The sequence below is a fragment of the Melanotaenia boesemani genome, chromosome 2 (assembly GCF_017639745.1).
Source record: "Melanotaenia boesemani isolate fMelBoe1 chromosome 2, fMelBoe1.pri, whole genome shotgun sequence".
Taxonomy (NCBI): Eukaryota; Metazoa; Chordata; class Actinopteri; order Atheriniformes; family Melanotaeniidae; genus Melanotaenia; species Melanotaenia boesemani.
Window position 1 is genome coordinate 33,576,969 of NC_055683.1, and position 12,165 is coordinate 33,589,133.

General features: G+C 35.1%; 1 protein-coding gene across 1 annotated transcript; it reads left to right on the top strand.

The window, feature by feature from the left end:
• Positions 1–1,900: 1,900 nt before the first annotated feature.
• hsd3b7 (hydroxy-delta-5-steroid dehydrogenase, 3 beta- and steroid delta-isomerase) lies at positions 1,901–11,838 on the top strand. The gene is made up of 6 exons (XM_041969223.1): positions 1,901–2,109; positions 4,270–4,425; positions 7,122–7,230; positions 8,919–9,018; positions 9,648–9,810; positions 10,981–11,838. The coding sequence occupies exons 1-6, from the start codon at positions 1,953–1,955 to the stop codon at positions 11,391–11,393; spliced, it is 1,098 nt and encodes a 365-aa protein (XP_041825157.1). The 5' UTR covers positions 1,901–1,952; the 3' UTR covers positions 11,394–11,838.
• The last annotated feature ends 327 nt before the right edge of the window (positions 11,839–12,165 follow it).

The following is a 12,165-nucleotide window of genomic DNA, read 5'->3' on the forward strand; positions in this document are numbered from 1 at the left end:
GCTGAAAACTACATTTGGCTGCCTAGACTCTGTGTTACTGGCTAGGCAGACTGGGATTTTTTTTTTTCTTTCTTTTTACTGAAACCCTGTCCATGACCTGGAAATCTCGTCATGGGTGCAGTTCTGGAAATGGAAAAAGAGTTTACTCTTGAGTGATGAGAGGTGAGGTAGAAAGTGAAACTGGTAGACTGATGTGTATTTGCATGACAAACACCTGTACCACAGTTTCACAAATGTAGTTTCAATGTCAGAAACAATTGTTCTCAAAATACTTTGGTCAGAACTTCTGACCATATATATAACATGAATGTTCCCATCGAGCTTTCAGCACACGCACATTTATAACTGATCTAGAAGTATAGAAATCCCTTGACCTTATAGCCACCTTTTACTCATCATTTCCTGCTTCCTTTTTCTATGACACAAGCAAAGGCTGAACTTGAGCCAGATCTTCCTGCCTCCAAATGACCCGACACTAGTGTGGGATATCCTTTGTGCAGGTATGACGTTAGGCGTGATGCAGGGGTTTAAATCAAGTTGTCTATTAATCTCTTCTAAACAGTGAATATGACTCTCTTTTTTCAAAATTATGGGAATATCATTAATCAAGTGAGAAAACTACATCGAAATGTTGATTGTGACTGGCAGCAACATGGACTCTAGTTAGATTTAATGGCAAATATTTTTAACATTGACTGATAAATTGGGTTGAATTCAAATAATTTAAAATTTGTTTTGTTTTGTTTTTTTTTTTTACCATTTTTAATGGACCATTTTAAGTATCATGTAAAATCCAGGATCTATGGTGTGGTGATATGATTTCTTGTTAGTACAATATGATCATTGATCCCATATTATAACTGCAATATAGCTACTCGACATGAAGACAGTTAAAGGCAAACATCTCAGGCCTTGTTGAATCAATCTGGAAGTTAAATCTATTGGCATGGCTTCAGCTTGTAGTTCAAGTACACACTCAATTCATACAGTACATAATGTAATCTTAGACCCTAAAAAGATGTAAAGCTATGGCTGCTTTAATCCTTAGAGGAACTGCTCACTCAGTACAATGACAGTTTCTGGAAAACAGCTGATAAAACATCAGCAACACGTCAGCGGATGTTTCTGAAGAAGACTGCAGGTGACAGCCAAACATGTCAGTTATGTTACAACATCCTATTACTGTCTGAATAGAAGAAGAAAAAAACATCATTAAGATACAAAGACAAAGTGAACATCTTTGAGTTAGTAATAGTTTCACTTTATTTTTTTTCACCTCCTTTTCAAACAGTACATTTATGAACTATGGGATTGTAAGCATTTGGCAGTTCTTCTCAAGTAACTACCTGAGAAGGACCATTCTCTGATAAGACCCAAACGTTTTAAGCATTGACCTAAATGATAGGTATATTCTATAGTTTATATCTATTTTAATATAGTGTGAACTTTTGAATTGTGATGTACTGCTCATCTGGACCAATGTAGAGTTTAATCTTAGTGATGAGAGGTGAGGCAGAGCATTCCACTTATAAACTTATTAAGATCTGTGAGAGCAGATTAATTGATAAAACAATTTTAAAAGACAGGCATGTTTATCTATCTATCTATCTATCTATCTATCTATCTATCTATCTATCTATCTATCTATCTATCTATCTATCTATCTATCTATCTACCTATCTATCTATCTATATATACATATATATATATATATATAAAATAGTCATATATATATATATATATATATATATATATATATATATATATATATATATATATATATATATATATATATATATATATATATACATGACTATTTTTGTTACTGCGTTGCCATTGGAGACAACCTCGCCCTATTTGCTACGTCATGACGTTGACTATATAACACGCAGGCTCTAACGTTCGCCTGCTTGTTTCAAGTTTTTGACTCAACCTTTTCGGTCGTTACAACGATGTCTAACCAGCAAGGTCTTGTGTATTTAATTACCGGTGGTTGCGGTTTTCTCGGACAGCATCTGCTGAAGCTTTTGTTAGAGAAGGAAGAGAAACTGGCGGAGGTCCGAGTGTTCGATAAACACATCAATTCAGATTTAAATGGATTCAACACAGGTAAGCTGCAAAAAGAGGCTTCTTTGTCACAATTGTTTTGGTACGATCATTGTTTACTGAACTGAATTGCAGTTTTAAATGTGTGGTTTAAAGTTGTATGTGGGGAAGGTTTTTTCTTCCTTTGCCCCTGCTGAATACGTTCGTATTTTTGGAGTAGAATCACTGTTTGTAAAAGTCTCTAAAAAAATAATTTTCTTTCTTTTTAATTTAGTTCTGGGTAGCTCACATTGTCATTTAAGATTGATGACCCCTTGTTATTAATAATAATAATAATAATAACAATAACAAAGTTTTTAAATGGATTTTGGTTGCAGAGTTTTATTGACAGAAAATATATGAATCGTTTTTATTTTATCTTTACTAGTGACTAACTTGTCTTTAGGTCAGCTGCCTTCTATTTATTCTTCTAATATACTCCGTAAATATGATGTATTTTGAGCGAGATGAGACAGAATGATTCTCACAATTATTCAACTTAGCTCTGTGTCACCACAAGGGAAAAAGCAACATCATGCCACAACATTGACTTCCCTCAGATGGAGACTCTAGTCAAAGGGTCAACCTGCAGTGTTGACAGTTCCAGTGAATCCAGGACAGACTACTCCCAAACCTTTCCTGAATGGGAATAAAAATGTTTAATTGAGCTGAATTATACTTTAACAGTCCCTAAAAATGAAGACTGATTTTACAGCATGGCATATTAATGATAGTTATTACCGTAGTCATTATTGTGAGTTGTTGTGTAGAGTTCTTGCTGTGGGCAGAAATGACCACTTGTATCATTCTTTGTTGCAGTAGAGCCGAAGAAACAGCTACTGATCACATTTTATTTAATTACTTTAGTGTTGACCATTCTGCTGAGCAGCTTCTGCAACATTTTTCTTTATGCAATCAACTCCAGGTACTCAAGACTACTTCAGAGCCAGCCTTCTTTATTAGTTTGTTAGGTATTTTGTAATTTCCTGTATAATTTGCTGTCAGTGTAATAACCTTTAAATTCTTAGAAAAGGCTTCTGTATCTGCTATTGCACTGGCAGTGGTGACAGGTGGTGATAAAAGTGTTTCCGTCCTATTAAGTTTTTACTTCCTACAGAAAACCACAGGAATTCAGTCACAAGTTACAATCAGAAGTTAAGTTTTGTTTTTCTTCCTGGTTAGAGGGAATTTAATTAGAAGTGTAGCATAAAATGGTGTAAATTACACAACAACCTAAGTCTTTTCCTCATTACTGAGTGGGACACCAACCACAAATGATGAGTTTGTGGCGCTGTGGAAAATTCTTTGTTGAGCTTTCATCATTCATTATAAGATGGGAGTGAAGCATGATATGTATTGTTTTCAGTGGAGTCAAGTCTACAGAGGGATCAGCTAACAGCAACGGGAGAGCTTAGTCTCAATGGCGCCTAGTCTAAGCCTCACTGCACAAAGAAAATGATATTCAGTTGTTTCCATCTTTGGTTTAAAGAATGGAAGCAGTTTCAATGTATACCTAGTATTAGAAATGAGAAATCAACCGCCAAGAGTCACAGTGTCATATCAGAATCTCTAATCTGCTGTTCAAAAGTCCAGTCTTTTGTCCTTTCTGTGTCAGCTGCATGGCTCTATCAACATTTCAAGGACATGGCATGAGTGTTGAGATAAACTAAGAGTTCAAGACCTTGAAAACGATAAGATTCAATATTACTGTCAAACTTAAAAAGTCTACAGAATGTCTAGTGTGAGGGAAGTGCGTGTGATGGCTGTATACATCATGCAATCATTTAACAGTCTTTTTACTTGTGTTTTGATACTTTTTTTCTGTAGAAGGTGCAGCCTTATTTTTTCCAGCACATTTAGACCAGTGCAGCAATTTACTGAACGAGATTAGTTTTTGCATGAATGTAGCTTAATTTGTCATGTTTTCTTTTTCATTATTTTAAATAGATTACATTACTGCAGTGTACAAAATGACAATGATGGGTTATTCAGAGAATCTGCCAACACAAAGTAGTTGTTATAGAGGCAAGGCAAGTTTGTCCAGAGGGAATGTTTGCAATGTCTTAATCATAAACAAAGGTTGTTTTCCTTGTTTTGCTTATGCACCACTTGAGTTCTTGGGAATGTGTCATCACAAACAACTATAAATGGTTTTGACTCTGTATCTTCCTGTTTTTCACACAGAGCGGAAAAAGGTTTCTGTCATTCAGGGAGACATCACGGATTACAGCAGTGTTTTGGAAGCCACCCGTGGGGCAGATGTCGTTATTCATACAGCCAGCTTGGTGGATGTTTGGCACAAAGTTCCGGAGACCCTCATTTACTCTGTCAACGTTACAGGTGTGTCTCAAAGGAAGGGATGATGGGAATGATAACAAGGAAAATAGTTGAGCAGGAAACATCAGGAAGTGGTAAAGATGGTTTAACAGTTTTCCCGAGAATCACTAAAATCTGGCTCATCACACTGTTACATGGCTTCCAGAGCCAATGCATCTTTCCCCATATAAATCAATTAATAAATAATAGTAATACTAATAACAGTAACCATGGCGACAGGCATCAGTAGTCACTCCTTAAAAAATAGGGAAAGATACTATTTATTTATGGGCTAATATTTCTAAGGTCATTTTTTATTTAGTCACTATCTACTGTTAGTGTGGATTTTACAGTTCACAGCCTGTCTCCAGTCAAAGAAATAAACCATCAAAAATACAAAATGCTCTTATTGCGGCTTCAGAAACTCAACTATTGATTTAGTAAGAATATTAGGGAGTTTAGATTTAAACCGAATCTGTAAAGAGTCTCTTTACAGACCTGTTAAGTTCTCAGCCTCTTGTAGAAACCTGGTAATAATAGTACAAGTATTCATGGTTTCTATTGCTGTAACAACAAATGTAGTCATGTGAAGTCTTACTCAGATTACATGCTAAAACCTGTGACACACTGTTTCGCTATAAGTCTACTTTTACAAGTCACTGAGTCATAAATAGTAGTAAGGTGTGCATGAATGTGGTTTTCGTTGTTTTGTTTTTGTTTTGTTTTTTTATGTTTTGTTTTGTGTATCAATTGTGTGACTGGAGACTCAAGAAGATTTTGATCACATTGAAATGAAACAAAGTTTCCAGAGTAACCAAACACTGAGTCATTGTTGAAAACATAAACAATGAAAGATAACCTAAATCTCAGCCACTGAAATGGTCACAGAGTTCAGTTAAATAATACATTTTAAAAATAGAAACAAATAGAAAAAAGAGGAAAAAAGGCATTGATACTTTCAGTTTGTGTTTGTGGGAATGTGAGTTCTGCCCCCAGCTATCCAACTAAACAGGTTCATGCGTTGTCTTCATCATTATGTACCTCTCATGAAAATCACTCTCAGCACATAGGGCAGGTTTTCTTTCTGAAACTTGAATCTTGTTTTCTTACTAAAAGCGTCTGTTAAACAGCTATGTAAAAATGCAAAATCCAATGTTAAACTTACCAAAGGAGCACCCATAAAATATACATTTATATTACTTGAGCAATAGGGATCTTTGGCACAAAAGAATAAGCTTAGATTCACACAGACGATACTTTGTGGAAAATATATGTCCAGAAAATACTGCAGATTTAGAAAAGTGACTGGCTGTTCGGGTTTTTGCTGATGACATTTAGGCTGCAGTGATTCAGCAGATAGACAAAAGATTCTTTATTGTCTACAAAGTGAATCAACTGATTATTTTTTCTCCAAAAAAGAAAAAAAAGCAGACCTCATAAAACACCATTATATTTGAGTTATTTGTCATCAGATTCTTTGTAAATAATCAAAGGAGTAATTTGAGTCTGAAATGTTCTATTTAGTTGTGGACTTTTGTTCAGTTGTGCCTGCCCAGTTCTGCAGGAATTACAAACATTACAGGAATTTAATATTCTTTTTCTCAAACGTCCTGCTTTGAAAGGATTCTCTCATCAGCTTCACTATTTTGTCAGATTGCTGTTGGCTCCTCCTGCATTCTTGAAGGCAAAATAATAGATTAGGGCTAGGTTTCTAACTAGGTGTTTGAGTTGAGAACATAACATTAAATATTGACATAGGAGACTCTTTAGCAGGCCAAAGTTTTCACCACATCTCATGAAATTTCTCAGCATGTAGCTAATTATTAGAACATTTTATATATTCGTAACCACATTAAGATTAACTGAAGTCAACTTGGTCATCCCCAAATATTTTACTTAAGAGCCATCAGCATGCTATTTAGTATAAATGTTTAATATGTGACATTCTTAAGTTTTAGCAGGTGCTTCAATCCTTTACTTATTCTACACTCATTGTTTGTTTGTATTTTTTAATTCATTTTTATTGCAAGTTTTCTGTATGCTTGTGGATTCTTAATGTCCTTTTGAAACTCAAGTATTATAGCATCATCCTGCTTTTCTCTGTGGCTGCGCACGAAAGAAAACCTCGGTCACAAGTTTAAATGTGAACCACAAATGATCATTCTTGCAATGGTTTTTATCACATTAACATCAACACTGAACTATGTCCATGCCTCCAAAGTTACGTTATGATAAAAACAGGCCTATTGTGAGGAAATCAGAAAAACCTGGAAAAAGAATTAAATAATACCATAGTAAGAAATCTCAGTTCTTCCACTTTCAAGCGACCACATTTCTTTCCAGTGTACTGTTCCAGTGTTGATAATGGAGGCCAGATTTTTATGGAGCACAGTTTCCTGTCAACTAAACAAAACACATATGTATGCCATGCTTCCATTTAAATTAATTAAATGTTTGTTCTGTATTTGTGGATCCAATTATAATTCTGAGATGAGCATCTCCTTTAGAATCTTATACTGTTTCTTTCCAATTTTTTTAAACTCTTAAATCCAGATAAAAAGTACATTCAGGTAAGGTTTACTAAGCCCCGAAGACATGTAAAAAAAACTCCGCTGCATTATGTATTTGTTTTTTGAGGAAACACATTTGTTTCCCTGTAAAATACACTCAGATATTTCCACATCAAATATGCTTACATATCATTTTTGTTCTCTCCTCAGGAACAGAAAACGTGATCAATGCCTGTGTGGAGTGTGGTATCGAGTGCCTGGTCTACACCAGCAGTATGGAAGTGATTGGTCCTAACATGAACGGAGACCATTTTAAGAGGTGAAACTTCAAAAAGAAAAAGAAAATTTTACTTGTCTGTGCTATGTACAATCCTACTTTGATGTTTTGATTATGCTTTCCAAGTGATCCTTTTTAAAAGTATGCTCCTAATTGGAGCCACACTGATATGATTTAGACTACTGTTGTGAGAAATGTTTTAACTCCATGGGTTTTCTTTACTGTGAAAGCTGTTTTTTCTCTTTAATACACGATCATGGAACACATGAGAGCTGTACAGAAAAGATAAGACTGGGTGGAGTCGAATGTTTGTTGCATATAGTATCCAGTGGACATATGGACTGTGGAAGGGCTTTTGAGTTTTGTTTTGGTAAACTGAATCTGGGATTGAAACGAGAGTAAACTGGAACTGCAGCCAGGCTAACTCTTTTATCAATTCGACGTGGCACTGACGCAGTTTTATGCCTCTAAATGTTTTGCATGAGACGATGGAATGACAGATATGTGTTATGGAGCGTTTATACAAGCATGTCAAGTCTGTAGTTTGCAGTGCAAACATACTTTACTAGTTCTCACAAGCTTTCATTAAAAATAGACCTGTTCCTCTGTGCTAGATCTGACCTAAAGCAAGACTTCAGAATGAAAAAGATTTGTTGCATGACTCTATTGTGCATCTGTGTTATTTTAGTTACACACCTACAAGTTACTCTGGCACTTTAACGGACAAAAGAACAATGTTTCTAAATTTTGATGTCTGGGGCTGTCTTGCTCATCCTGCAAAGAGATTTGAGAATACAAAAGTGAGAGTTTGATGCAAGGATGCAAAACAACTCAGAAAGGTATTAGGCACAAAAGGAGAATGCTTTCAAAAAGCATGGCCATGGTGAGATTAAAGTTATCTGTCAACATGCAAGTTTCTGTGAGACTGGCTTATCGTGTCCCTGATGACAGTGTTTTATGGTTGACCATATGCTGGGGCATGTTGTTGTCGTCACTCTTTAAACTTTGCAGTGGATAAGAATCAGAACATTCAGTACATTCACGGACATTCTCTTCATTATTATTTTTCTTGTGATATGAAAAGCTACAAGCTACTACGACCCATTAAAATGAAGTAAAAATGACATCTGCATTAATTGACAATTGTTAATGTGGATTCATTTAAAAAGGTCGATCTGTGATATTTACTATGCAATAGGATGGAGAGTCAACTGTGACAGATTAGTCTCAACAGGTGAAAGGGTTCACATACTGAAATATATATATATATATATAAGACTGAATACTTCTATGAAGTAGAGAAGAGCTGTAATGGAAAACATCCAGCATCAGTTGGCCAGCAGGAATCACCGACACTGTTCCAGATGTTAATCATTGTATGTGTCTGTGCTTGTGCGCTTGGGTTTGCACGTACATTTCTGCAGCTGCACCTCACAACATTTTTTTGTGATTGTGTCTCTGTTGAGATCAGAAGATTAAGTCATACTCTAAGAAAGGGGTTTTGTCCAAATCAGCCACAAGAAATACACAAAGAATAAAAGCTTCATGAAGATTGATTCGTTCTCTTGTTGTTTCTTGGTAATTACGACTTTCTTTGCAAATCCTGTCTGAGCTGCTGTTGCCATTTGGCCCTGTTAAAACATTCCTATCATGCAAGTGGAAGGTCAATAAAGTGCTATCTGCCTGTTTTGATTTTTGGTCTGAATTTTTAACTTTTTTTTCTTCTGCAGAGGCAATGAAGACACATCTTACCTAGTAAAACACACGATGGCCTATCCCAAGAGTAAAGCCAAAGCAGAGGAAATTGTGCTTGAAGCTAATGGCACCAAGGTATGATTTATTTAACAATATTTGTTTAACAAACAAGGAAAAGACGTAAATCTTTCTTCTTTTTCTTGTGCACATTCTTCACCTTTACAGTCTTAAGAGTGGTACTGTTTTAAAACTAAATTCCACTGAGGCAGATCTATGAAAGTCACATTTGAAGTGTTGAGTACACTACAGTGGCAGTAAGAAAGTAAAATGATCTGAATCATCTTAAAACTACAATGTTAAAGCCACAGAAACAGAATTGAAAATAAGTTTTATTCAAAATATTTGTGCTAGTATTTCTTATTTCTGCATTCTACAGTACACGATACTTAATCCTTGCAACCTAAAGACTGGGCGATGAAATGTGAAAGCTTAAAACTAGTTGTGCTCAAGTCTGGACAAAAGAAACAAAAGAAAAAAAACAAAACAAAAAAAAAAGAAGGAAAAGAAAATATTTTGGGAGGTGTTTCTTAAGCAACTTTACCACAGAATTCCAGACCACCTCCCTTGTTGCTGTGGTGTTGCTGCTGTGGTTTTCAATAGTTTTGTTAACTCATCCCTTTGACTCATTTGGGTTTTTTGTGTGTTTTTGGCATCTTTGACAACCTTCTATCTAAATTTATGTGTTGGTTTTGTATTTTGTTCAGGTAAAGGGAGGGAAGTGTTTATACACCTGCTCACTGAGGCCGACCGGGATCTACGGCGAGGGACATCAGCTGATCAAAGACTTCTACCAACTGGGTGTTCAAAGGGGAGGCTTGATTATTGGGGGCATCCCAGACCACATTGAACATGGGCGAGTCTATGCAGGTATAACTCCAAAACATTTGTTGGGTCTTAATTACTCATATTAAACAGAGTAGTGTTTTTTTCCCCCTATTGTAGCCCAAAAATCCAACCTCAGTTCTATTTTTGTCTAAGAAATACTTTGCTTTATTTTTTAACACAAAGTAAACAAAACTCTTAAACTTAAGTTTAAGACTGTAACTAATGTTTTAACCAAGGCTAAAAGCGGAAGCTTATTTCATATGTAGAAGCCACTTCCTTCACATTTCACAGGAAGTTTGAAGATTTCTGCAACTGATATAGTTCCCTTTATTATAAGTTCATACAGTGACGACAAAGACAGACAAAAACCTCTGATGCAACATGTAACATTAAGAGATGGGTCATGTAAAAGATACCCAATAGGGATATTCTATATTTGTTTGTTGTTTTAACACTAGCATGTAGACAGCCTCAACATTTTTTAATTCATAGCAGCAGCTTTTTGTTTATGACCAAATAAGTAATAATCAATAATACATTTTTAAGTATTTTAATTTATTTATAGCACTTATTTATTACATAAATAAGTGGATATGAAATAATACAATTCAGATACTTAACTTACTGTGGAAAAGATCTGCATTTGACAAACCTTAGGTATTCTGTTAGTGGGTGCAACATCAGCTGATATATTATGGAATCAGGTAAAAATGGTCAGAGGTGTGAAGAACCTGTCCCTTTACTCGAATTTTGTACCTAATCTGAAATACTGATACTTGACTTACTATTTATTCTGGGGTTTCAGATTCATGTTCATGTGTTAGTGATGAATATCCCCAAATTTGGGAATATGCAGTGAATGGCTATTAACTTTTCATCAGTTATTTTTCCACTTTTGTGAAACATATTTTTTCACATTTGTTTAGTTTTTCATTCCAAATTAATTGAAACTGTGAACTTGTGCAGTATAGTATATAATGCAACAATAATGCAACTTTTAACAACTAATATTAAACGTTTGTTGTTGGTTTTAATGAAGAATCATAAATAATTATTAAAAAGAAAATGAAATGGTAAAAAAATGCACTTAATATTTAGATTGTATATATTTAAGCTTTCAAATACATTTTATGGCTAGTATTCCCAAATAGGCTGCAGTTTTGGAGAAGTTAATCTTTTTGTATGTGTAACATTCATCTTTTGTGTTGCTAGGCAACGTGGCCTGGATGCATGTGCTGGCAGCTCGAGCCCTGAGAGAGCGACCTCACAAAGTCGGGGGTGAAGCTTTCTTCTGCTACGATGAGTCACCCTACAAAAGTTACGAGGATTTCAATATGACGTTGCTCTCTGCATTCAACTTCAGAAGGGCTCGCATGCCTGCCTTGGTGCTGTGGTTCCTGGCCATGTTTAACGACATCCTTCGCTGGATATTGAGCCCTCTGTACAACTATACACCACTACTGAACAGTTACACCTTGGCTGTAGCCAGCACCACGTTCACAGTGAGCACAGACAAAGCCCAAAGATATTTTGAATATCGTCCCCTATATGACTGGAATCAGTGTCTAGCCCGTACACAGAAATGGATCAGCACATTCCCTTCAGAAAAGACCAAAGACTCTTGATCACATATCAGATGCTGCTCACATAGACATGTAGGTTCCCACATACCAAAGTGTAAACGAGTTGCCTTTTGTTTGGTGTGGCAAAGTAAGCTTGAAGAGAAAGCAATAACATTCAAATAGCAAACACACACATTCAGACACAGTTTAATTAAACAAGTTATGATTCACCTACTTAAAAAGAATTAAATAATTAACTTGCTGGTTTCTTTCATGGACTAAACTCATTTCTTGGAGGTCACAGCAGTAACTTTTGCTTGCAAACTCTCCAGATGTAAATCTTATCCCACCAACTAAAGAATTTAAAATTCTTAAGCACTTTATTCCTAATGTCTTTCTGAAACAATGTGTGCCGTTCTGTCTGCCGCATTCAGTATTTTGTATAGCAAAGTGTTAAATATTGGTTGTGAAAATGGGGGAAAGCACTATCAGATCTAGTGGTGCATTTATGAAAAGGTGCTTTTGAAAATTAGTTTTTTAAAATGTGACACTTTTTACAAATATATAAATATACTAGTGCTTTAATAATGTATATTTGAAAATACATGTAATGAAATGTACCAGTGTTTATAGCTCATTTATGAAATTACCAGTTAATCTATGTGATATTTTAACATCTATGTTAAACAATCAACATTCATAAGTGCTCTATTATGCACGTTTGTGACAAATATAAAAATATTTTACAAGCACTTTGATATGTTTGTAATATATGTTATTAATATAAATATTTATTATATGTATTATGTTTATTTCATTAATTGTCTTGTAATTT